Below are 27519 nucleotides of genomic sequence, written 5' to 3'. Positions count from 1 at the left end.
GGGCCCGGCACGGGCATGCTCAGTTTGCTCCCTCCTCCCATTCCTGATGTAATCTGAGCCCAGAGCTATGACTGAGCAGGGAGAGACTCGGGCAGGAAGTGATGTCACGCCAAGCTTATATGGCAGCTGCTATCATAAATAAATAGAGAGCTTCTAGAGCTGTTTGCTCAGGTATGGTAAAGCATCCTGCAGAATAAATATAGTCTTATAGCTTGCACTATTGTGGCTAATCTATTGAAAATAAACTGCTTTGTTAGCTTTCTTTCTCCTTTAAGATGTCTTACCTGAAATAAATTACAACTTTGTGGGAGACCTGTCCAAGGATAATTCTAGGCCAGAGTTACAAAGCATGATACCAAAAGAGTTTAAGGTTTTTTTATTTCTTTTTTTCAGTACTGATGAATAAAATTGAAAATATTTCATAAAAAGAGAATGATTTTAAAAAAAAAGTTAAAATAATGTTGACTGTCAACCAAAAATACCATGACACCCAACAGTGTCAGTATAAGAATAGAAATAGTGTATGTACCTGTATAAACAGTAACATGTATATGAGATGATGCTAATGTGCTGTACCTGATGACAGGAGGCTGTTCACCATCTCCAGGAAAGCTGGATGAACAAACTGATAGTCTTCGAGAAGAAATACTACTTGTTGTCCTTCAATGGCAGCCATCTGAATAACCTAAATGATACAATGTCTTAGTAAGTGTTTGTGTAGCTTATGTACAAGATACAGTTGCTTTATCCTTCGCTTTATTGAAGGGCATGGGACTAGAGGGAGACACAGTTGCAACAATAGACTTTTTCGATTGTCAATAAACATTTAAATTGGCCACTTAACAGCATTTACACTTCAATACACCTACATTATGCACTTTTAGCATGATGTATAGAGTGATATTCTGACACAATTTGCAACAGGTCATTCATTTTTTATGGAAAGGCCATATCCCATAAACTCCATTTAATCTAAATAATCCAAAATTTTTTAAATTATTTCCTTTTTCTCTATAATAATAAAACAGTACCTTGTATCTGATCCAAACTAAGATATAATTAATCCTTATTGGAAGCAAAACTACCCTATTGGGTGTATTTAAAGGACATATAAAACCTACATTTTCCTCCATGTATACAAGTTGGGCATATCTTCCCCACCCAAGCCACATAATTTGTACTGCATATACCCCTCCCATTAGCCAGCGCCATTACATTTTCCTAAAACAAATAGCAGCTTTGACCCGGCGGCCATTTTCCCTCTGACACATCATCCGTAACATGTGCAAACAGGACATGTATGATTTTAAGTTCATGCAATGCAGAATGCAGGTTTACACAGGCACAACATACTTTGATTAAAAGTTCTGCTGGGGTTGAGCACTATAATGGTAAAGATGAGCTCAGGTTAGGAGGTTAGAATAAAAAAATTGGATCAGACAGCTAGAGTGTCTATGGGGACCAGCAATGCTATCTCTTCATTGGCTGTTAGATTTGAGGGTATGTTTAGTAATCTTATCTGAGAAGAATGGAGCATGCTTATGAGCCAACGCCAAAGTAAATTTCTGAGGGAAAGAGCAGAGTGGGTAAGAGGAGGACAAGGAATTCTAAGTGATTAAGGGGATGCTGCAGCCTTACTGTTAACCTTTTGACAGTGGCAGCTATCTAAAGATTTCAAAGAGGCTGTTCACTGATTAAATTTATGTGGAGGGGGATTACATGTCCTTTAATGTTTACATCCAATTCACGATCCAAATTACAGAAAGGTCCATTATCCAGAAAGCCACATGTCCCAAGCATTCTGGATAACAGGTCCCAACATTTTTTTAAATGATTTCACTTTTTGTGGCAGCAGGTCTCCAGTATGGGCTTACATAGACAGATAAGCTATATCTACAGATATATATATAATTCCACGGGTTGCCAGCACTCTCGATAAAAATAATAAATATGGCTGAGTGCAGGGTCAACAAATTATCGCCATTCACTGCAAAAGAGCCGCACTCTCAGGTTTTATCATTTATAAAAAAATCTTTTTATTTATTGCAGAAGACTAACGTTTCAGCCTACCCCAAGACCTTGACACTTTGAGAAAGGCCTTGGGGTACGCTGAAACCTTTACAGTGAATGAATATAAATATATATATATATCACAAAGCAAAAGTTTTTTGGCTGTTGGGGTCAGTGACACCCATTTGAAAAACTAGAAATAGAGGAAATGGCAAATAATTCAAAACTGTAAAGAAAAAAAAAATGAAGGACAACTAAAAATTTGCTAATAACTGGCCATTCTGTAACATCATAAAAGTTAACCCAAAGGTGAACTACCCTTTTAACTGAAAGTTGTACATATTAATTTATGACATCATATTTTGCACATCTCACCTGTTTAAGATCATTTTTGAAATGTTTTAGCTCATATCCTCTAGAAATCTTGGGAGTAAAAAGCACAGCACCATGCATATGGCTCACAAGGGATGTGACAGTTCTGCGGCCAACGCCACTGCGCCCCGCCAGGAGAAGAGAGCCCCCCGGACAGCTGAGAACTCGGTCTACTCGTGACATGTAGTCAAGTACTTCGTGGAAAAATAGGATGTCAAGCTCTCTGTTCATATGACTGTACTGAAGAGCACCCTGAAGACAAGATGACATCAAGTACATTATAATTGAATTTATAACAAAATAAATTGAAATGGGTAATATTCATATAATACACAAAAGCCATGAATATCCTTTAAATTATATTCTTATAAACAGCTCTTAGTAATGCCATCAGTTATAAATGGAGCTTAGTGATTTTTGTCATTTTTGGAGTTCCATGACCTTCAGCCTCGTGCTTTTATATGGTCATTGAACTGCTCGGTGATATAATATCCTTATATTACACAAATGCCATGAATATCCTGTAAATTATATCCTTATAAATGGTGAGTTCTGATGTCATCAGTTATAAACGGTGAGTTCTGATGTCATCAGTTATAAACGGTGAGTTCTGATGTCATTTCTGTCACATGACTCACTGAAATTTGTGTATTATAATAAATAAAGTACCCTTCGGCCTGTGTTTTTATATGGTCATGAAACTCCTCGGTAACTTATAATATCCTTATATTTTACAAGAGGGGGTACTTTATTCACTATATTATATTTATAATAGAGTAGCCATCTCAAAAAGAATGCTGAGGGTAAAGGAGTAGATAAATCACCCACACACCTTTTTAATAACATCTTGAAGATCATTAGAATTCAACTTTCCAAGCAATTTTCCATGTGGGGGCAGAGGCTGACCTGGAGCGATCACAGCTCCTCCCCCATGTATTGCTCCCCAAGTCACATAAAAGGCATCTGTAAACAATAAAAGTATGAATAATATGGAAGAACATGCTATCAACAGTGTAGAGCCCAGATCAATCAACTGAGGGGAATACTGCACATAATTACACAGATATGACAAACTTTCATCTGTAAAAAAAAAAAATAGCAGTGCTTAGTAAACTGGTCCCTAAATTTGCTCTGAATTAGAATTTACCTGCCATATTTTCCAAGACATCTGAACCCCAGTCTCCTTGCAGCACAGACATTAAAATATTATCAAAAGCATTAAGTTCCTTAGCAGTCACAATTCTGTCGCGGAACAGTCGCCGAGCTTCATATGCCACAATTTCTAGGACACAGTCTTGGGACTGTTTAGAAGAACCTCAAAGCAAATGAAAAACACAAAATGATGCTTTAATTGGAGGTGACCACACTTAAAACCCTGTAACAAAACCGCATTATTTCCTATAAAAATAAGATTTTGTATCCTTTTAAAGGGGTTGTTCACCTTAAAACAACTAGTTCTTTTCAGATAGATCAACAGAAATAACAACTTTTTCCAATTACTTTCTATTTTCTATGTGTGGCTGTTTTTCTTATATTGAAGTGTAAAGTATAATTTTTCACCTTCTAAAGCAGCTCTGACAGGGGGGTCGCTGACCCGATAAACTGTTCTAAATGAATACATTTAGTTGATTAATTTCTTATCTTTGTCCCTGCTGAGCAGAATCCCTGAGTTTCATTACAGGCAGCTGTTAGAATTGATACAATAGTTGCTAATACTCCAGAGATGCTGCTGAGAAATGTATCAACTAAATGTTGCAAAATTGTAACAGTTCAGAGTCTGCACCTGAATTACTGAGCTGCCAGACTGAAATAACAGAGGCAGGAACATTCAACTTGAAACTTAAAGTTTGGAAAAACAGTAAAAAATAATGGAAAGCAATTGAAAAAAGTCTTTATTTATGGGGAAAAATCTGAAAACAACACTGAAAAAAAGTGTTTGGAAGGTGAATAACCCCTTTAAGTTTACCGTATGCGTTATTTACAACATAGTAAATTAAGTAATACAACGGACTACTTTTGCGTGTGTTGCCCTGATCAGATCTAAAAACTGACAGTTTGATATATAGCTTTGAATGTAAGGCTGTCCCTGACCAGCAGGTCTAGATAAATAATCAGACAAGGGGACATGAAAAAAATCATTTGTACGATTTTTTTGTATACGATTCCATATTTGTGTTTGACAATGCACAGTTCAAGGCCTAAGCTTCTAAACCAATGTTCCATATCTCTCAAACATGAGATCTAGGAAACCTCTAGGAGAAAGCATCTCTATTAGGGATGGGCGAATTTGACCCATTTCATTTCGCTATAAATTTGACGCCTGTGAAATGTCGCCGACGCCCATTAAAGTCTATTTGTCGCGCAGCAACATTTTTTTGACGCACAACGCCATACAAGTCTATGGGCATCATTTTTGTGGCGAAACAAGGCGAAAAAATTCGCCTATCCCTAATCTCTATACGATTGAGCCATTTTACCTGTGGGAGTCCCTGGAACTTAAAGGAATACTGACATGGAAAAACGTGTTTTATTCAAAACGCATGAGTTAATAGTGCTGCTCTGGCAGATTTCTGCACTCAAATCGTTTTTCAAAAGAGCAAACTGATTTTTTTTTTTTATATTTAATTTTGAAATCTGACACGGGCTAGACATATTGTCAGTTTCCTAGGTTCCCACACTCATGTGACTTTTGCTCTGATAAACTGTAGTCATTCTTTACTGCTACACTGCGAGTTGGAGTGATAACCCCCCTCCCACCCAGCAAAACAATGGGAAGGAACCAGATAACAGCTCCCTTCTAGATATAAGAACAGCACTCAATAGTAAAAATCCATGTCTAAGTGCAACTCATTCAGTAACATTGAGTAGGAGAAACAACAGCCAGTCAGAAAGCAGTTCCATCCTAAAGTGCTGGCTCTTTCTGAAAGCACATGACCAGGCAAAATGACATGAGATGGCGCCTACACACCAATATTACAACTAAAAAAATACACTTGTTGGATCAGGAATGACATTTTATATGGTAGAGTGAATTATTAAATAGCTTTAAGAAGGGGTTGGATGGCTTTTTAGCAGGTGATGGAATCCAGGGGTATGGAAGATAGCTCATAGTACAAGTTGATCCAGGGACTAGTCTGATTGCCATTCAACTGGCAGACTAGTCTGCCATTCAACTGGCAGTTAGGCAGGCAGAAACGGAACTAGAGGGGGGCTGGCCCTGGTGCAGGACGCGCAGCCGGGCCCCCCGCCCCCCTCCGTACACCTGGAACTGGCCGGGAATATGCGGCGCGCGGACTGCCGGGGGGCCCTGAGGGGGTGCGGGCCCCTGCGCCCCCGGTAGTTCCGCCCCTGTAGGCAGGTTAAAAAAGTTAAAGGGTTGAACTTGATGGTCGTGTGTCTTTTTTCAACCTAACTTACTATGTTACTATTTGCAGTGTAAACAGTGTTATTTAGAAATAAAAGCTACTCCATAAAAATAATGACAGAATCCCTTTAAACTAAACTCTATAAAGAGTGATAACTCTACCTGGCACTGTATGGAATTCTTGTTTGGTCGCCATACACCAGTAAGCTGCGGACTCTTCCATACTGGCCCATTCATGAGCTGCTTATAGTATAACTATAATTAAGTTTTTACATTCGTGTGCCTCCTATTGCTAGTATTGCTAGTTCACCAGATTTGATGAGAATTTGACTTTGGAAGAAGATAAGGATGAAAATGGAACTAACAATGAACCAATACGGAACTAAGAGGCAATGAATGAACTGATCTTTAGGTGAGATAGCTTCTGCATTATAGATAGGCAGTTTGGGAAGAAATCATATTAAGATTATTAATCATCTCCACCAATTTACAATGTACGTAACAAATGTTTAAAAAAAAAATTTGTGTAAATCCATCTCATCAAAAATAAAAAACTAGATATGATACAGAATAAGAGTATCACCTACCTCCTGTTAGGTCATATCTGAAAAGTCCAATGATCCACTGGGTAAGGATACAGGGCGTGAAAAGGTAATGACTATAATCATCGACTGAAAACTTGGTCCGAACCTAAACACAATATAATCCATCACAAAATGTTTTGTTGTGCACAACAAACCGTGATTAGCGATCAAGTAGCTGTACATTTGTTTATGTTGAAAATGATATTAGACACTACATGATATTAACTGTATTGCAGCAAAGTTTTTAAGAGATTTGCATGAAAGTAACAAATGAAATGTTCCTGCTCCTAGAGTGTGGGTTGGTTAACAATATTAAAAAGTGCATTTCTGTAACATAAAGTGACTCGGGGAGGAACATTTATTAAAAGTCGAATTTTGAATCCATGTGAGTTTTTTAAAACTCTATTAAATTGGAATATACTCTAAATTCGACTGGGGGATTATTTAAAAAAGATTAGGGGGCAAATTCACTAAAGGACGAATTGCCTAATGCTAGCGTTAATATGCTAGCGTAGCGCTTTTTCGTTAATTCACCGATTCACTAACGGACGCTGGCGTAAATTCGCTAGTGTTACTTCGCACCCTTACACCTGCCGAATTTGCCCAACTGAACGTAACTAAACAAATTCACTGACGAGCAAATTTTTCTGAACGCTACCTTTTACGCCAGACTTCCTTCGCCACCTCAGACCAGGCGAAGTGCAATAGAGTAGATAGGGATTGCTTCAAAAAACGTTACAAATGTTTCTAAGTCCCAAAAAACCCTGGCGTTTTTTCTTTTTTTATGGGTGATAGGCTGAAAAAGATCGAAAAAATTTTTGGGGCTCCCCTCCTTCCCCCCTACATTTCCTAACTCATGGCAACTTAACTATACAGTGGGCACATGTGTAGGGCAAAATAAAAATAGTATTTGCTGTTTTGAAGGTTTCCCAGGCTTGTGTAGTAATGCTACAAATACCTCCATTGTAACTTCAATTTGGCGCCGTATGCAAATTAAGCATCGCTAGCATAACTTCACTTTGCTTGGCGAATTAACGCTAGTGCAACTTCGCAACCTTATGCTTCCCCAGTGAATTTGTGTAGCGCTGGCGAAAATACGCCTGGCGAAGCGGATGCTGGCGCAACAACGAATCTTAGTGAATGTGCCCCTTAATATCTAAAACGTGGACTAATTTTGAAAACTTGAATCAAATTCAAATCTAACTCGACTAAACTCGATTCGAGTTTTTTCTCCGTCTCCCGCTGTCTTATACATGAACTTCGCAGGTTTTAGGTGGCGAATAATCAAATTCAAGTTCTTACAGAGCCAGAGTGTGAAAAATCTCGAAATTCGAATTCAAATCAAAACTCAAATCGAGTTTGGATAATTCACAATTCAAATTTGAGAGTTTTGACCATACAAAAAAATTATCAATTCGACCCTCTTAATTCTACAAATCACTAGATATAATAAATACGTAAGCCTTTAGTCCTTTATGCAGATGTATAAAACTGTACCTGTTCATATACTTGAACCATGGATCCTGCTAAGTGGTGGATTTTTGACATGGAGCCCCAGGTTGGGTGATTCTTAAGATTCTTGTGAATAACAGGCTCCAAATATGAACTGCAGATTGTTTGCAACTGGTCCCTTTCAGGATAACTGCAGATAGAGTTCAAACAAAAGTGATATCATTTTGCCTCTCAGTTTTTACTGTGACCAACCACTGAAGAAGAAAATGCAATTTCCAGCAAAAGCCTATGTTCAGTACGTAGCTGGAGACTTATTGATAGTGACTTGTATTTTGTACTTACTCAACTGCACAGATGCGGACCACAGATGTAAATCTAGTTGTTAGCTTATGCCTTCCTATAGTTCCGCCCACAGACATGGATGCCACAATCTGGATGTTTTCTAGTCCAACCCACTCAAGGTTGTCATCATAAAAGCCATGGTATGTTAATACCTTCAGTAATACAGATAAAATGTACATCAGGGAAATATATACATCACCTTGTAAAGTCTTTCAAATTCCTGAAGGATTTGTTATTTTAGAAGTGGAACATTCCTAAACAATGTCATAAATCTGTCCACATCTGTTTCAAAAGTGATATGAATTTTATTGGACATAATGTTGATTTTGTTCTTTATGTGCAGAATGCTCCTTCTATGGCAGCACACAGTCAAATGTATAAATGCAAATATACAGGTATGGGATCAGTTATCCGGGAACCCGTTATGCAGAAAGCTACAAATTACAGAATGGTTGTCTCCCATAGACTTTTTATCCAAATAATCCAAGTTTATAAAAATGATTTCTGTAATAATACAACAGTACCATATACTTGATCCAAACTAAGATATAATTAATCCTTATTGGAAGCAAAACCAGCCTATTGGATTTATTTATTTCTAGTAGACTTAAGGTTTGAAAATACAAATTAAGTAAAGACTCCTTATGCGGGAAAACCCCAGTCCCCAGCATTCTGGATAATACCGTATATACTCGAGTATAAGCCGATCCGAGTATAAGCCGAGGTACCTAATTTTACCTACGAAAACTGGGAAAACTTATTGACTCTAGTATAAGCCTAGACACAACTACAGCCCTGTCTCCCAGCAGCGCACATTCCGCCAAAGAGACTCCCCCAGCGATCGACCGGACTTCTTTGCAAAGTTGATGGTGACAGAGAATTGTGCAGAGAGTGCTGTGTGTCATAAAACCATCACTGATCTTTCGTATAACCAACAGATGGCGCTGTGTGATATTGCCATCACTGTTAATCCTTTATTCAACCAACAGATGGCGCTGTGTGATATTGCAGTTACTTTTATTCTTTGATATAACCAACAGATGGCGCTGTGTGATATTGCAGTCACTGTTATTCTTTGATACAACCAACAGATGGCGCTGTGTGATATTGCAGTTACTGTTATTCTTTGATATAACCAACAGATGGCGCTGTGTGATATTGCAGTCACTGTTATTCTTTGATACAACCAACAGAATGGCGCTGTGTGATATTGCAGTCACTGTTATTCTTTGATACAACCAACAGATGGCGCTGTGTGATATTGCAGTCACTGTTATTCTTTGATATAACCAACAGATGGCGCTGTGTGATATTGCAGTCACTGTTATTCTTTGATATAACCAACAGATGGCGCTGTGTGATATTGCAGTCACTGTTATTCTTTGATATAACCAACAGATGGCGCTGTGTGATATTGCAGTCACTGTTATTCTTTGATACAACCAACAGATGGCGCTGTGTGATATTGCAGTTACTGTTATTCTTTGATATAACCAACAGATGGCGCTGTGTGATATTGCAGTCACTGTTATTCTTTGATACAACCAACAGATGGCGCACTGTTATTCTTTCATAAAACCAACAGAGGGCATTGTGGGATATTGCAGTCTCTCCCCAAGTGAACTGTTGGTATAGGAATGATTAAAAGTGACTGCAATCTCGGCTACTGCCCGCTGACGTAGACTTTTTCAGCACATTTTGGATGCTGAAAAACTCGGCTTATACTCGAGTATATACGGTAGGTCCCATACCTGCATATATAAAAAGCGTCCTGTACACACAATATTCCTTTCACACCTCACTTTCTAAATAAAATAAAATCACAACGAAATAAAAAAAACAACAACTAGTCTACACTTAATGGAATAATCTGCTTACCTGCTGTAAGAAAGCAACTAAGGTGCTGGTCCCCCATTTGTCAGGCTTGGGGAGGTTGATATCTTTTAAATATAAAACCAGCCTCTCACAATCTTTTGGCCTGTACACCCGACCTGTGTTTGTACTGATCACCAAGCATGTCTGGGTAAGCTTTTGTAAGATATGGCGGGAAGATGTCTGAGCGCTGCAGTGCACGGTAGCAATATGAGTGGATCGCAGCTGTGAAAAAGCGTAACGAAGTAGCATTCTGAAACACAGACAAAAATGGAGGAGTCAAGAGCAAGAACTGAAGAAGCCATTCAGATGAGTGGTGAAACATTTTCAAGAAAACTCAAAAAGTCCAGTAGCTTTACACTTGGACGCTACTAGGTAGTGTGTAGCATATTAAAAGCTATATATAGAGTGTAGATACATGGATTTATAAATACTGATCCATAAATCCACAGCTTGTCAAGCAGTATGAGCTTATCAAGGATATCACAGCTAGAGGCTGCACACAGTACAGTTACCCTCCACAGTTCTCCAGCATTGACCTAAAGCCATAATAGAAATAAATGGAATCCAAGCTTCAATCAATAATAAAATAAAAAGTCTTTGCTGGAACCATAGACATTAAACTTAAACCAGCAGGTGTCTTAGTTGACACTTGCTGATGAAGATGCTGTCAAAGAGGTCCAACGACTTTCTTAATTGTTTTAAAGCCCCATGAACGTTCAGGCACTGGCCTTAAATGTTTTTGTTGCTACTGTTTAAAACATAGCATAAGACCATATTTTTAATGGAGTGAATTCTCTCCAAAGGGTAACCCCCATGGCTTACCCTTTTCCACAACCTTCTGGGCCGACTAAAATAAATGGCTGTTTAGTGTCTGAGCCAAGCCAGGGATTGAAATAATCCAGCCCTCTCTGAATATCAGGAGTTCTTATAACAGGGAGCATTTGAGGATTACTAAAATCTTCTGTGGTCAAATTGTCCGGTTTTTCAAGGTTATAGGCCATTAGGCGCCCAGTTTTAGTGTCAAAGTAGGTATCCAAGGGTTTGCGTGGGTCTGGTGGCGATTCCCTTGCCCAGCCGAAAACCTACAGAGAAGAAAATAAAGAGATCAAAATTTATTATAATTGGCCTCATAGGTCAATTCAGTGCTATTACAATGGTAATATTTTATCTTTTTATTACACATGAAGGAAACACACAGTCTGATTATAACATCAATGACACATGTTGATGTTTTTACCTCTTTTGCAAATTCATTTCTTGATTTCATATTGAGATTTCCTCCAAGTCCACGGATTAGACTCACAATGAATTGGCCTCGATCTGTGCAGCCACTTAAATGGGATAATCCATTCATAACAGTTCCAATCAGACTGGTTTCTACCACAAAGTCATTCTGGAATAAGGAATTAGGTTGATGGTATATTATCAAAATAAAAATAATATTTATATACCAAAAATAAAAAAAACAACTATATAGAATGCTTATACAAATATCCTCTAAACCAAGGGGCAGATTTATTAAGGGTCAAATTGAAAATTTGAATTAGAATTTTCCAATTTTTTTTTATGGTCAAATTTGAATTATGAATAATCCAAACTCGATTCGAATTTTAATTCGAACTTCGAGATTTATCAAACCTTGCTCCTTTAAAAATTAGAGTAAAATTCATAAAACCTGCTGAATTCAATGGAAGAGGTCCAGTGGCCAATTTGAAGATGTTACTAGCCTTCCTGATAGTCGAGTTTATTTTGGAGAAAAAAACTTGATTCAAGTTTAGTCGAATTTGATTCGAATTCAATTTGAGTTTTCGAGACGGTAATATTCATTCGAGATTCGTTCGATATTCTATTTTTTTATTAAATAACCCCAATCCAATTTCAAGTATATTCAAATTTATTACAGTTATAAAAAAAAAATTTGACCTTTGATAAATGTGCCTCCAAGAGTATTCAGAGGATACCAGGGGTTGGAGTCTACTGGGGAAAAAAAATTTTTTCAAAATGAATCAGTTATAGTGGCTGCTCCAGCCAGAAATTCTGCACTGAAATCCATTTCCTCAAAAGAACAAAAAGATTTTTTTATATTCAATTTTGAAATCTGACATGGGGCTAGACATAATTGTCAATTTCCAGCTGCCCCCATGTCATGTGACTTGTGCTCTGATAAACTTCAACACTCTTTACTGCTGTACTGCAAGTTGGAGTAGTCAAAGCAGCAGGCTGCCAGAAAGCATTTCTCTCCTGAAGTGCAGGCACAAGTCACATGACATGGGGCAGCTGGGAAATTGACAAAAATTCTAGCCCCATGTCAGATTTCAAAAATTGAATAAAAAAAATCTGTTTGCTCTTTTGAGAAAATGGATTTCAGTGCAGAATTCTGCTGGAGCACACTATTAACTGATTCATTTGTAAAAAATTTTTTTTCCCAAGACAGTATCCTTTAAGTAAGGCTTCAAGATTTTCAACCACAACATCATAGACAGGTTCTGTATCTCAGTGGGAAATGTAACAATTGTATCCATTTATGAAAACACTTTAGCATTTTTGTAATAAAAACTGCAGAAGAACTAAACAGGAAGGTGATCTAATGATTGCAGACAATGGTCTTCACTGGACAATGATCTTCACCAGCTGAACACATGCTCTAAGTTTCACGGTGATGCAATAAATAAAGATATACGAAGCATGTATCAGAAAATCATAAATCAGTAACATACCTGCTTCAGAACCCAATTTAAGGCCTTTTCAAAGTAATCTCCAATCCAGTTTTCAAGATTATGCCTAATGTTTGCAGCTTGACCTCGAAGCCATGATCGCATTAGAGACTGGCGATCGGTATTTTCATCACTATTGTGGGAAAAAATAAAGACTTAGCTTTGTACTAAAATTTTGCTTTGCTAAGACAGAGATGGTACCATGCAGTCAATAGGAGAACAGGAACATATTGTGGTTGAATTGAGGTTGGTCAATGGCTGAAGGAAGTGATAGAGTAATTTCTGACCACAGCAAATAACTTTCAGTTTAATGCAACAACAGTTGCTTAAAGGAGAAGGAAATTCCCTGGGCGCAAAAACCCTTCCCCCTCCCTTGTGTTGCCCCCCTCCTCCTCCCCCCTGGCCAACCTGTCCCCGCCGGACAAATGCCCCTAACTTGTTACTCACCCCTCTGCGCAGGTCCAGTCCACGGAGCTCACAGGCGCCATCTTCTCCCAAGCGATCTTCTTCCTGCTTTGACCGGCGTTTTTGGCGCATGCGCAGTAGGAGCAATTCACCGGTACGGATCTTCTGCGCATGCGCCAAAAGTCACGAAGTGAAATCGGAAAACTTTGTGACTTTTGGCACATGCGCAGTAGATCCGTACTGGTGAAATGCTCCTACTGTGCATGCGCCAAAAACGCCGGTCAAAGCAGGAAGAAGATCGCTTGGGAGAAGATGGTGCCCGTGAACTCCGTGGACTGGACCTGCGCAGAGGGGTGAGTAACAAGTTAAGGGCATTTGTCCGGCGGGAACAGGTTGGCCAGGGGGAGGAGGGAGGGGGGCAACACAAGGGAGGGGGGAGGGATTTTTGCGCCCAGGGGGTTTCCTTATCCTTTAAAGTAGATAGTCGAGGACCATTCAGGGGGAAACATCTTTTTTGACCATTTTACTCCATGTGAAGCCAGCAATTTATTTCAACACAAAAAAAACAAAAAATGTATAAACAGAGAAAATGTTTGACCTTAAGAAGATCATTCCCATTCTTGATATAGTGGCTGGAGAGGCACTGCTCAGATCGTGGGTTTCGAAAACAAAGTTAACATTGGGGCCAAACTGGATTCTCTCTCCGCTCGGCATGGTAAGAAGGCGATTATCATCGAGAACCGAGTTTAATGATTCGATCCACTCTGGATCAATATCTCCATCGCATATTATCCAGGAGTTTATATCTATTAAATAAAAACAATATTAGCTGATTATAGAATTTAAAGCTACAAAATAAATGAATAAAACAACTTCTGTGTTCTGAACTGTACACAGGAACTGGACTTGATGTTCAGCAGCGGCACCCGGTGTTCAAATTTTAAACAAATACTGTAATTCCACTTAAAGCCAGAGAAGAAAGGATTCTTGCATAAAGATTCACTCAGGTTTTTTTTTTTTAATTGTGGCACTTCATTAATCTTAAGTGATTAGATCATGATTTCTTTGAAGAGCATGGCCAATGTAGTCTACATGTTTCAAGTATGGATGAGAACCTGAGATATCAGAAGCAAAATTCTTCTTACCTTGGGACTCTCGCACAACTTGACGAGCGCTGCTTGTTAGAACACCATCTGACCATTCTCTTGTGTCCATGTCTATATGGCCAAGTAACTGGTGCCGGGGCATTGCTTTGGGATTCATAGTGTATTGCTTCACAGCTTTCCCAGTTTTATTAAGTGCTGCTCGCAGCATTCGCCACAGGGTGGATTTTCCGGCTCCACTTGGTCCAACGATGACTACACCCATTCTCTGCCGCAACTGTTCATACAGCTCTAGGGCTTTCTTAATCTAAAGTAAAGTATGCAGTTTGTAATTAAAAACATAAAAACTCTGTACTGGTAAACAGTCTGCTAATACTACTACTGCTAACACTGTAAATGAACTAGCAAGAGCATAGATTCTAATTTAAAAACATTGCTGGTAGGGATGCACCGAATCCAGGATTCTGCCTTTTTCAGCGGGATTCGGATTCGGCCGAATCCTTCTGCCAGGCCAAACCGAATCCAAACCCTAATTTGCATATGCAAATTAGGGACAGGGAGTGAAATTGCGTGACTTTTTGTCAGAAAACAAGGAAGTAAAACATTTTCCCCCTTCCCGTCCCTAATTTGCATATGCAAATTAGGGTTCGGGTTCGGTATACGGCCGAATCTTTCACAAAGGATTCGGGGGTTCAGCCGAATCCAAAATAGTGGATTCGGTGCATCCCTAATTGCTGGCATCTTTTTCAAACCGAAACATATCTGACATATTACCAGCAAAATCTTTAATGGTAAAACTTTCTGTATTTACCTCTGAAAGCCTAGGGAATGCATTAACCAAATGCAAACATACTCTTCCATTTGGGGTTCTTGTGTTCTGCTATATGCATTTGTATGTACCCAAGGGTGTGGATCAGTGGAAGGGGCTCAATTTGAAGGTTAGTCATGGTACGTTTAGAGGATGAGTGCATATTTTAAGGAGAGGGAAAGGCAATTTACATTGGGGGTGCCAAAAGTTATGCACCCTCAAGTGAGTATATATTTACTTACCTGACAACCAGGGCGGTGCTCCTATCAGCAAAAATCTGCACCGGCCCGGGGTTCTTCCAGCAAGCACCACTGAGTGATCCTCTTCCTTCTTCTTCGGTTTTCAAATTTCCTGGGGCAGACTCATGTGGAGTAGAACTAAATAGTCGGCTTTTATTTTAAAGTTTGGCTTTTCCATCTACTGCTCATGCGCTGCCATGAGAAGACTCAAGTCGCATGTAGGGGATCTGTTTGTGGTGCTTACTGGAAGAACCCCAGGCCGGTGCAGATTTCTGCTGATAGGAGCACCGGCCCGAGGTGTCAGGTAAGTAAATATAATCACTTGGGGGCAGGGCCGGAACTAGGGGTAGGCAGAGTAGGCACGTGCCTAGAGCGCAAAGCTGGAGGTGCGCCAGGCACGCACCTTCTCTGCCTCTGCTATCCCCTAGTCCGGTCCCTGCTCTGGCCAACGTGCGCGTATTTCGTTCTTCACGCATGCGCACTAATTTTTTCGCGCATGCACACTTGTGTTTTTTCCGCGCATGCGCACTCACGTATTGGGCGCTTTGCCGGGCGAGGCTGCCTGCCCGCATTGGCCCGGCACACACCCCCAAGTGTAATTTGCCTTTAGTTCTCCTTTAATGCCTAGGGAAACCATTGAATTGTATTAGTGGACTTGTGATCATGGCTTTATACATTTGTAAACAAATGATTCTTGAGTGTATAGCCATCTGGTTGCTAGGGTATAAATTACCCGAACATGCATTGATTTAAATAAGAGACTGGAATATAAATAGGAGAGGGCCTGAATAGAAAGAGGAGTAATAAAAAGTAGCAATTACAATAAATTTGTAGCTTTACAGAGCATAAAATGACTTTTCAACCTGTCTGTGTTCCCTGCTAACCACATGTGAGCAAGCTGCAGACAATAGCCAAATTAAGGGGCTATTTAAGCCTTCCTCTCCCACAGCCTGGTGCTGGAGCATTAGCATATCTGCTGTGACTAAGCCTCCTGTTCCTAGCTCCTGAGATCCTGTATACCTTGTATATCTTGAAAACTTTGCTCCTGAATCCTGTTCCTGCCTGCTCCCCCATGATCTGACTCCCCGGGTTTGTACCTTGGCCTGATATATTGATTCTGTTTGTCTGCTGCCTGCCCTGACTTCTGTCTGCCTCACAGTCTGTGTTTCAATTGCTGCCTGCCCTGACTCTGTGCCTAAACTTGGACTTGTTTTATGCCAGTTCCTTAAACATTTCCGCTTTTTTTCTTTATTAAATCTTTTGTAAAGCCTCAGTATGTTTGGTAGTGATTGCACAGCAGATCGGCTCCAGTCAGCTATTGGTAATTCTAATATTGTAATGATGCAAAGCAGAATAATGGACCCCTACCCCCACCCTGTACAATCAGACATAATAGAGAGGAATTAAGTGGGTCAGAAAAAAGGCAGCTTTGAGAATAATCCAGAGAATCACTATGATTAGAAAATGCAAACCTTCGCTTCATGTGTCTTTTTTCAACAAAATAAAAAATACATTTCACATTCTATTAAAACACACAAATAGCTATTCTTGTAGAAAATCTATGTGTTTTACCTGACTTGGAATTATTTCTAAATTTGCTTCTTCAAAAACTTGTTGCAGTGCAGCGCTAAGCTCCATGTACTCCACGTCCTTAAAATCAATTCCAGGAAAGACATCCTTAATTAAGGCATCACACCGGGAACAGTCACCAAATGTCAGCTTGGACATAGTGTTGAGCCGCAGGGCTTGCACAACAATATGGCTTTCATTGACTGAAAAAACAATGGCAATTCTCAGATAAATCGCTATGTTCAAATAGAAATGAAAAAATCTGCTCACACTGTCATAATTTATATTAAAAACAAAGCAAGTACATGGTCACTAAGGGAGTTATTTATCGAAGGTTGATATACCTTGAATGAACTCGAATGAATTGACAACTCGAATAGAATCTTATTTAGGAAAAAAACTCGTAATTGCAAAACCAGATTCTATGAGTTTGAGGTTCGAAACCCGAAAATTTGAATTAATCAAGTTTTCTGCAAGAAAAAACTCAAATTGCTTGAATTATTTGAGTTTCTATGCAAAACCCTCCAAAAACAAACACCTCAAACATCATGGAGGCTATTAACAACTTCAAATGGTTTAAGGGACCTCTGCCATTGACCTTGACAGGTTTTAGATGCTGTATTTTTGGATTCAAGCTATTTCCAGGTTCAGGGTAAATAAATCTCTAAAAATGAAGGTTGTATTTTTTAAACCGAAAATGCGAGTTTTGACCAAAACTCAAATTTTCTTGGAAAAAACAACTCGAACCTTATTAAATAACCCCCTAAATGTGTTTAGGCTGCATGCCTTTTCTAAGGATTTCTTCCATTGATATGAACTAGATAAAAAATCATTAGCCACAGGAAACAAAATGATTTTCAGTATGGTTATGGTGGCCTGACAATTCTGACCACTGTGCATGGACTATGGATATTAGACTGTTTGTCTATTGGGCAGAATGGGTATCTGTCAATTCATAATATTTGAAAATGTATCAGCAAATGAGGAATTAACGAGGAGACAAATTCTCTCTTCATTTCCAGCTGCTGACATTAATAAGCAATGCCTCAATGTACCATTGGAATTAGGATGAGTATAAAACCAATAATTTGTCTACTAAAGAATATTAGAAACTTGTTAACCATATAGTTACATAGTTACATAGTTACATAGTTAAATTGGGTTGAAAAAAGACAAAGTCCATCAAGTTCAACCCCTCCAAATGAAAACCCAGCATCCATACACACACCCCTCCCCTACTTTTAATTAAAATTCTATATACCCATACCTATATTAACTATAGAGTTTAGTATCACAATAGCCTTTAATATTATGTCTGTCCAAAAAATCATCCAAGCCATTCTTAAAGGCATTAACTGAATCAGCCATCACAACATCACCCGGCAGTGCATTCCACAACCTCACTGTCCTGACTGTGAAGAACCCTCTACATATATATTTAGCTTTATGCACTTACTAGGAGTTTCTTTCCCATTTTTCTTTAGTTGATGCAAGAGGTTCCCACATCCTCGCAAGACTGTTTTCAATGCTCGCAGACCCCAGTCATAATGCTGCTGTGGTGTCAAAAGTTCCCTGCAAAGAGAATTGACTCGGCATTAAGGTTTATGGAACAGATGAGCATTTTTGGTCATTTTCCCCATCACTTAATATTGATTACTCAAAAAGCATTATCAAAAAATATACAAAAAAAATAGCATGGCAAGTTTGTAAAGGATTTTGCCAAAACTGCTACAGCAGAACACTTGTACTTGAGAAAACACTGTTTGTGTCGCTGTTACCTTGCCAAGTTAAAGATGGCGACTAATTTTCTCCCAAGATTCTTGGCATCTTTAAAACCTTCTGAATAAAGGATGACTTCAGCGATGAGCTCATTGTCAGGGCGAGACATGGCGACTGGACGGAAAAGCTGTTTTAAGTTATCAGGGAGTTTCTGGCGGCCACCATAACCCTTTCCAGCAGGATTCATAGTGATAAAGATCCCTGAATTGGGATCCAGTGCAACCTGTAAACAGCAAAGAGAGAAAGGAATTGAGATGGCATATGGTTTGTGTGAAGAATATCTTGGGAAGGTAAAACGACTGATATAATAGAAATAAAACTCAATTTTACCTCTTTCCCCAACAAATCACAGGAAGATCTATGGTTCTTTAAAGCATCCTGGATGGTCTGTATTTGCATAGACACAGCTGAAAGCACGGCCTCCTCGAGTCTGTTGAATTCATCAAAGCAGCCCCAAGCACCACACTTCACCAAGCCAACAAAGATCCTTCCCATGGATTTTACATCAATACCCTGCACACAATAAGAATAATTAATTTTGTTAGCACTGATTTACACTGTATATACTGTAGATTATGATTTGCTCACCTCATCACAATTGAAAACCAAAACTTGTCTTCCAATGAGCCCACCCAAGGCTTTTACAGATTCCGTTTTCCCAGTTCCAGCTGGGCCGTACGGATTTCCTCCAAGGCCCATCTTCAAGGCCTGAGTAAGAGTCAGGTAGCATTTGTCTGTCAGTGGGGTATAAACTAATTTTGGAGCATTGCCCTGTAAAGATAAAGAATTTCATGTAAGAAACCTAATATAAAAAAACAAGTGTTAAAGAAATAATAGAAATTCTGTTCACTGATACCCAGACAGCACCTGATACTCATAAGTGTACTCCATCTCAGCATCCACCATCTTTACATAACACTTTTTATCTGGTTTCAAGTAGAAACGGAGTTGCTTCTTCCATGCCCAGTCCTCAATATTATAAACCTGCGCTTGGTTTAGTTGCTTGACCACATCAATGTTATGTATTACATCCAGGATAAGAGCTTTCAACTTTAGTTCCAGAATCCCTGCATTCACAGAACACATTTAAAAGAACAACACATTGACAGATGGCTATCAACAGTTGGGCTTTCATTTGATCATAGAAGTTTTCATTCAACACCAGAGCTAAAGAGTTTTAAGGGTAACGGTCATACGTGCTGCACTTAACACATTAACTTCTACTACAGGTATGGGACCTATTATCCAGTATGCTCGGGACCTGGGGCTTTCCGGATAATGGGTCTTTCCGTAATTTGGATCTTCCCACCTTAAGTCTACTAGAAAATCATGTAAACATTAAATAACCCCAACAGGCTGGTTCTGCTTCCAATAAGGATTAATTATATCTTAGTTGGGATAGCGTACAAGGCACTGTTTTATTATTACAGAGAAAAAGGAAATCATTTTTTAAAATTTGGATTATTTGATTATAATGGAGTCTATGGGAGACGGCCTTTCTGTAATTCGGAACTTTCTGGATAATGGGTTTCCGGATAATGGATCCCATACCTGTACTAGATACTGCTACATGGTATAACTACAAGAGAAGATACTTGTACTTGGAGGCCTATTTATTAAAGGTCGAATTTTAGTGGTTTTATAGGTTTTTGAAACCACAACTAAACTCACTTTTTCTAAAACCATGAATGTCATGAAATTTATTAAAAGAACCAGAAATGAAAAAGCAAGAATGGGAAAAGTCGCAGAATAGTCCCCTATTCAGTGAATTTTTCTCATGGTTGCTCAAAAGCCAGTGTCAAAAATACCCTAAAACCTCTAAAACCTGTAAAACCACGAATCAAAGAAAGATCTTCCAGTTGTAAAAGGGACATCTGCCATTGACTTTTACATGATTTCAACAGTTTTTAGCTGGAGTATATTCATATTCAGGATTGTTGCATAATGAACCCATTTTTCGGATTTTTGTCGTCAAAAAGCCTGACCCATAAAAGTTGCGGCTTAATAAATCAGACTCATGGTCCAAGACATAGACTGCAAACAACACATTTGCACCTAGAGTATATTACACACAAAATACATGAACAATTGTGCACAATGTAAGGACTTTTTCTTACCAGCTCCTGCAGTATCACCCATGCTTGTGTCAATGCTTGTGTAATGATCTAATTTAGCCATCAGTTCTATGTCTACTTGATGAAGTCTCTGCTCACGAATTGCACTCTCAACATCTTCAGTGAATTGAATTTGTTCAGCTAAACACAGAATCTTTAAATAGAAAAACAGAAATGATTGCCATTGTGGACTAAAGGGTAAAATATTCAAGATGGACAAACACTTCATGGTTTGCCAGTGATGCATTCTATAGTTCTTGAACACCCCAACAGGATTCCTATAATCTCCAGTCTGCTCTCAGGCTTCATAGACATCCATGTATGACATCATCATTTGAATTTAAATGATGTAATTTTGGGGTTCACAAAAAAATGTTCTCCAGTGTTAAGGTTGGCACAGCTTCTCAACTCTATCTACTAAGCTGCTTATTAACAAGGATATGGGAAAGAAGTTGGATAGAATTTGGCAGTTGGTTTTTAGGCATACGGTAGCAAGGTTAAAAGAAAATGCAGTTATCCTTCAGCACCAACCAATACAAGCACTTGTATCAAATTTACAAAATAAAGCTGAATAGAAACTGTTGAAATCTATTTTGTCTTACGAATGAGAAAGTGTTCCAAAGCAACTACCGTTCACTGTTACAAAAGCTTTGTTTGGATACTTACCTGAGAAGGAAACTGTAAGGGATCAATAGCACTATGTGAGTTTTTTCCTGCTGTAATACACTCGACTAATAACTTCTCCAAAGTGGACTTCATTTCTGTTGCTAAATGGCTTAGCCATACCTATTAGATGGAAAGATTTAGTAAGCAAGAGGACAAGAGGACAAAAAAAAAAATTATTTCAGCATCAATGATGAAACAGAATTTTCGACAATATATGATCCGAAGTCATTAAAAGATTCCAGTTTCAGGACCTTAAACTTTATCATTTTGGTTAGTGGTTCAAAGTATATTTTGTAAAAATGTTTCTCCTCAACCTCAGGTTAGAGACAACCCCCAAGAAATCTAAGCAATAGGCTCTCACTTCAACGTCACTGGTAACGAGTATCTTGTTCTTTAGAGGCACAGTCTCCCCATCCAGAGATTTCATAGCAATGATGTGCTTAAAGTTATCATCAAAGTCCACACTGTTCACTCCTATAAAAAAAGAAAAGCATAGGTCTCGGCCAACAATATATTCAAATAAAGTGCGATTTTGCTTTCCTAAATTCCAAAAGATGAAAAGCACATTTTACACATCATGATTCAAATCCACTATTTTGGCTTCGGCCGAACCTCAGAATCCTTTGTGAAAGATTCAGCTGAATACCGAACCTAATGCAAACCCTAATTTGCATATGCAAATCACTGAGGCAAAATATGTTTTGTGACAAAAAGTCACGTGATTTTAAAGGGATTCGGTCATGATTTTTATGATGTAGTTTTATTTCTAAATTAAACCGTTTGCATTGAAAATAATTCACTCTACTATATAAAATTTAATTCCTGAACCAGGAGGTGTATTTTTTAGTTGTAATATTGGTGTAGGTGCATCTCAGGTCATTTTGCCTGGTCATGTGCTTTCAGAAAGAGCCAGCACTTTAGGATGGAACTGCTTTCTGGCAGGCTGTTGTTTCTCCTACTCAATGTAACTGAATGTGTCTCAGTGGGACCTGGATTTTACTATTGAGTGCTATTCTTAGATCTACCAGGCATCTGTTATCTTGTGTTAGGGAGCTGCTATCTGGTTACCTTCCCATTGTTCTGTTGTTAGGCTGCTGGGGGTGAAAGGGAGGTGGTGATATCACTCCAACTTGCAGTACAGCAGTAAAGAGTGACTGAAGTTGATCAGAGCATAAGTCACATGACTAGGGCAGCTGGGAAACGGACAATATGTCTAGCCCCATGTCAGATTTCAAAATTAAATATAAAAAAAAAATCTGTTTGCTGTTTTGAGAAATGGATTTCAGTGCAGAATTCTGCTGGAGCAGCACTATTAACCGATGCGTTTGGAAAAAAACATTTTTTCCCATGACAGTATACCTTTAAGGATTCGGGTTTGGTTCAGCCAGGCACAAGAATTCATCCGAATCTTGCTGAAAAAGGATGAATACCGAACCGAATCCTGGATTTGGTGCATCCCTAATTACAGCTGTCAATAATTTCACTGCAACTGGTATAATAATTACAATTCATCCATGTTTTTGTGAGGAGTAGCTTTTTTTTAACTGTGGTCTTGAGAAAGGGGTCTTATTGATCTGGCAATGCTGACACAACAAATAGTTCTTAACGTCTCGCATAGGTATTTTCTAATAATAAAGGAAATTTGTTCGACACATGTTTGAAATATTCATGTCCCTAATAGCCTTTTTTCTTCTGCATATTTGACTTGAAGGAAAAAACAAAAAGGAGCAAATAATTTAATAGCTTTACCGGCAAACAGTTTCTTGAGGTGGGATTGAATTACAGCAGGGTTTGTTGACTGCCCAAGTATTTCCAAGAGATCGTCATCTCCGATAAAATAAAACCTCGGGAAGGCTGACCGCTTTTCCTGATAGCAGAAAATAAATCAAGTGAATTAAAACAATCTGTCATCATAACAAAATTTGAATACATAAGTAGCCAACGTCTGCTACATACCTCCAGAAATTCATTCAGGGATTTTTGGCACCTCTGAAGCTGATCGAGGATAGTTATCAGAGAGTTTCTTATGCCTGCTCGAGATGTTAGCAACGTTACCCTGTTGTCTCTCTTTATATCAGACATTATAGATCTTTAAAGAAAAAAGTAATATTAATATTATTTCTAAGAATAAGTTATTTACAAAAGAATAGTGATCATCTCTTTGTGTTTTCCTTCATTGGTGTGCATGTTTCTATAAAAGTGAACAGAGAGCTGTTGAATTTCCTCCTGGTGAACTAGGATGAGGGCTGTTTTCCCCAGAAGAAAACCCTTAATTTACCCCAAAATGTCAGAGCATTTAGTGAGTCTACCCATCCCAATGTACACATAACACTATATTAATGAAGATGTACATTAATATACTGACTTTTTTTACGTCCGGTTTGAAGCCATGATGACAAACTAAACCTTAAAGGGGAAATATTGTTAAAATGAAAATTTAATACAAGCTTCATCATAAGGAAATAAGACGTTTTCTAATTAACAATTCTGAACTGTTTTTGAAATATTCAAGTTACTCTTCACCATCCCCCTCTCAGCATCTGTATCTCTTCATTCTGTCTTCATGCAGGAGTTGGCACTCTGATTTTGAATGACAGTTAAATCAAATATATCTTTTAGGGGGGCTCCTTTTTCCTAGAGCAGTGCGGTCCAACGTCTGTGCTACCGAGGGCCGGAATTTCTCTGGCCTACATGGTGGAGGGCCGATAATGGAAGTCAGTGTTAACCACTCCCTGTTTTTAAACCACATCCATGTTACCACAAGACCATGTCCACATTAATGGTGGTAGCACACCAAAAAACCAAATGGTTGGTGCTCACTGATATCACTCATACCCTTATATCGATATGCCTCCTCCCCTGTGGATACCACAGCACCCCCAGCACATGATGAAACACCTTAGGGGCCCCTAACAATAATTTTCAAATGCTGACAAACCCTCAGAACTAATACTAGGTTCATGTTCCATAGGCAGAGATAGGCAGAGTATGGCACACACAGGCAGAGTATGGTACACACAGGCAGAGTATGGTACACACAGGCAGAGGATGGCACACACAGGCAGAGGATGGCACACACAGGCAGAGGATGGCACACACAGGCAGAGGATGGCACACACAGGCAGAGGATGGCACACACAGGCAGAGTTAAGGCACACACAGGCAAAGTAAGGCACACAACGGCAAAGTAAGGCACACAACGGCAAAGTAAGGCACACACAGGCAGAGTAATGCACACACAGGCAGAGTAATGCACACACAGGCAGAGTAATGCACACACAGGCAGAGTAAGGCACACACACAGGCAGAGTAAGGCGCACACACAGGCAGAGTAAGGCACACACAGGCAGAGGATGGCACACACAGGCAGAGGATGGCACACACAGGCAGAGGATGGCACACACAGGCAGAGTAAGGCAAACACAGGCAGAGGATGGCACACACAGGCAGAGGATGGCACACACAGGCAGAGGATGGCACACACAGGCAGAGTAAGGCACACACAGGCAGAGTAAGGCACACACAGGCAAAGTAAGGCACACAACGGCAAAGTAAGGCACACACAGGCAGAGTAATGCACACACAGGCAGAGTAATGCACACACAGGCAGAGTAATGCACACACAGGCAGAGTTATGCACACACAGGCAGCGGAAGGCACACACAGGCAGAGGAAGGCACACACAGGCAGAGTAAGGCACACACAGGCAGAGTAAGGCACACACAGGCAGAGTAAGGCACACACAGGCAGAGTAAGGCACACACAACCGGAGGATGGCACACACAACCGGAGGATGGCACACACAGGCAGAGTAAGGCGCACACACAGGCAGAGTAAGGCGCACACACAGGCAGAGTAAGGCACACACAGGCAGAGGATGGCACACACAGGCAGAGGATGGCACACACAGGCAGAGGATGGCACACACAGGCAGAGGATGGCACACACAGGCAGAGTAAGGCAAACACAGGCAGAGGATGGCACACACAGGCAGAGGATGGCACACACAGGCAGAGGATGGCACACACAACCGGAGGATGGCACACACAGGCAGAGTAAGTCGCACACACAGGCAGAGTAAGGCACACACACAGGCAGAGTAAGGCACACACAGGCAGAGGATGGCACACACAGGCAGAGGATAGCACACACAGGCAGAGTAAGGCAAACACAGGCAGAGGATGGCACACACAAACATAGGATGGCACACACAGGCAGAGGATGACACACACAGGGAGCAGAGGGCAGGCAATATAGAGCAGGAGACATTCTAAGATGTACTACATACAGTGGCACAATGCTGGTGCCCCTCCAGCAGTTTGTAGTGTGAACAGGTGAACAATGTGGGCAGTTTCAGTCTGGGTCTCAGGTGTGAACAGTTCAGGGTTTCAGGGGTGTTAACAATAGAGGTGTTACAAGTGTGAGGGATTAGGCAGACTTTTATGTGGGGGCCACACAAGGGGGGTCACCATACAACAACTGCAGCAGAGTTACAAGTTGGTGAGAATGGGTCATTTTGGTCTGCTGATCTAAGACTAAACATGTCTGCAAGCAGCAGGGCAGCTCCAGGGTTCCCCAGCGTCCATAGGAGCAACTGCGCTCAATTTGAAACAGGAGGCAATAAAGACAAAGCGCCAGCAAGTGCAACTACAGTATGTGAAAGTTCATAAAGTGCCCTTTAATGCAAGTACCTTTAAAGGAGAACTAAAGTTTAACTAAAGAAGTAGCTAGAAATGTTGTACATAATGTGTTGTGCTTCTGTACCAGCCCAAGGCAACCACAGCCCTTTAGCAGTAAAGATCTGTGTCTCCAAAGATGCCCCAGTAGCTCCCCATCTTCTTTTCTGCTGATTCACTGCACATGCTCTGTGCTGCTGTCACTTACTGAGCTTAGGGACCCACTCACAATATACAGTACACATAGAATAGAAATGACACAATATAAGGCTGATTAGTAATTAATAAAGATAATTACTACATGGCAACACAGAAATCAGTGCAATTATCATCAGAATCAGCCTTGTAGCATCAGTTTATATTACAGGACAACCTCATTTTCTGCTTGATTATTAGTGACGAGCCCTAAGCTGAGCTTCTCAACAGCTGCTCAGAGCCCACTGAGCATGTGAGTGTCACAGACACTTTCCAAGATGGTGACCCCCTGTGACAAGTTTGAAGTCCTGGATCATTGCTGCTATTGACAAGCTGAAACTTAAGGCTGCTGCAATAAGTTCACTATGTAAAATATGGGATTTTTAGCCATATTAATTTTTAAGGTTTCGGGTCTTTTTTTTTGGGGGGGGGGGTTGTACAACTGACTGCGGGGAAATTAACGTGATCAAATTGTAGTAGCAGACGTAAATGACTCCTCATGAGCGTGACAACATGAATTTTCCAGATTTCAGTAAAACAGCTGATTTTAGGAGTTTATTTTTGACAGTATACGTCAATGAACACTAGAGGCTTTTTTCCTTCTTGCAGTTTGAGCATTGCAGTATAATAAATTCAGGTGCCTTAAGCACATTCGTGAAGAGCAATAAGACTGCCTAGAGATTTTTATGGTGGGATTTTGCATATGCTGCATTCCCTGTAGCAAAGTTTGATGTACAGAGTCAGATCATGCTCATGTTACATATGAATGAATGCTGCATCCGCTAATAAATGGGAGCTCTGCACACCACTAGCAGATAATAATACAAACACAGGCATGATTATGGGCAGTCATTTGCAAGCAGGGAAAATGATGGACTAGCCCACAAATACAAAGTGACACCACTAGTTCCATGTGTTATATAAATTATTGATAAAGGGGGCTTTATAAATCGAGGCACATCTAAAATAAACAAACGACTATTTAGGAATGTCATAGATTTAAGCTTTCAGCCAAATGCCTGCCTGCTCAATTTAAAGTAAATTTAAAGTAAACATAGAATTTGAAATGAGTATACATTGCTGCCAACTCGGCACCAGACTGGGAACAATGTAACTACAATTTATATAAACCTGAGAAGCCCATAGCCTGCATGATTTAAAATATAATTGTTATGCAGTGGAAATATAGAGAAGATGAATGAGACTGTGAAATCACATCAGCGCCTTTATATTAAATTGTAGTTGGTTCATA

General features: G+C 39.7%; 1 protein-coding gene across 2 annotated transcripts in view; it reads right to left on the bottom strand.

The window, feature by feature from the left end:
• dync2h1.L (dynein, cytoplasmic 2, heavy chain 1 L homeolog) overlaps positions 1-27519 on the bottom strand; it is a 248690-nt gene that overhangs the window by 170826 nt on the left and 50345 nt on the right. For both annotated transcript variants that reach the window (XM_041582681.1, XM_041582682.1), the window contains exons 27-50: positions 23353-23485; positions 23146-23263; positions 21758-21870; positions 21397-21516; positions 20734-20884; positions 19484-19683; positions 19205-19387; positions 18947-19129; positions 18616-18839; positions 18294-18409; positions 16841-17040; positions 14264-14528; positions 13717-13924; positions 12717-12846; positions 11237-11392; positions 10822-11081; positions 10003-10249; positions 8125-8276; positions 7828-7972; positions 6334-6436; positions 3530-3697; positions 3215-3345; positions 2386-2634; positions 577-685 (exon numbers count right to left, since the gene is read on the bottom strand). In XM_041582681.1, the coding sequence (XP_041438615.1) occupies positions 577-685; positions 2386-2634; positions 3215-3345; positions 3530-3697; positions 6334-6436; positions 7828-7972; positions 8125-8276; positions 10003-10249; positions 10822-11081; positions 11237-11392; positions 12717-12846; positions 13717-13924; positions 14264-14528; positions 16841-17040; positions 18294-18409; positions 18616-18839; positions 18947-19129; positions 19205-19387; positions 19484-19683; positions 20734-20884; positions 21397-21516; positions 21758-21870; positions 23146-23263; positions 23353-23485 (4064 nt within the window). The remainder of the gene's footprint in view (positions 1-576; positions 686-2385; positions 2635-3214; positions 3346-3529; positions 3698-6333; positions 6437-7827; positions 7973-8124; positions 8277-10002; positions 10250-10821; positions 11082-11236; positions 11393-12716; positions 12847-13716; positions 13925-14263; positions 14529-16840; positions 17041-18293; positions 18410-18615; positions 18840-18946; positions 19130-19204; positions 19388-19483; positions 19684-20733; positions 20885-21396; positions 21517-21757; positions 21871-23145; positions 23264-23352; positions 23486-27519) is intronic.

This window comes from Xenopus laevis, chromosome 2L, assembly GCF_017654675.1.
Source record: "Xenopus laevis strain J_2021 chromosome 2L, Xenopus_laevis_v10.1, whole genome shotgun sequence".
Classification (NCBI taxonomy): domain Eukaryota; kingdom Metazoa; phylum Chordata; class Amphibia; order Anura; family Pipidae; genus Xenopus; species Xenopus laevis.
The sequence above is the reverse complement of the archived record's forward strand: the minus strand, read 5'-3'. Positions and strand labels throughout refer to the sequence as shown.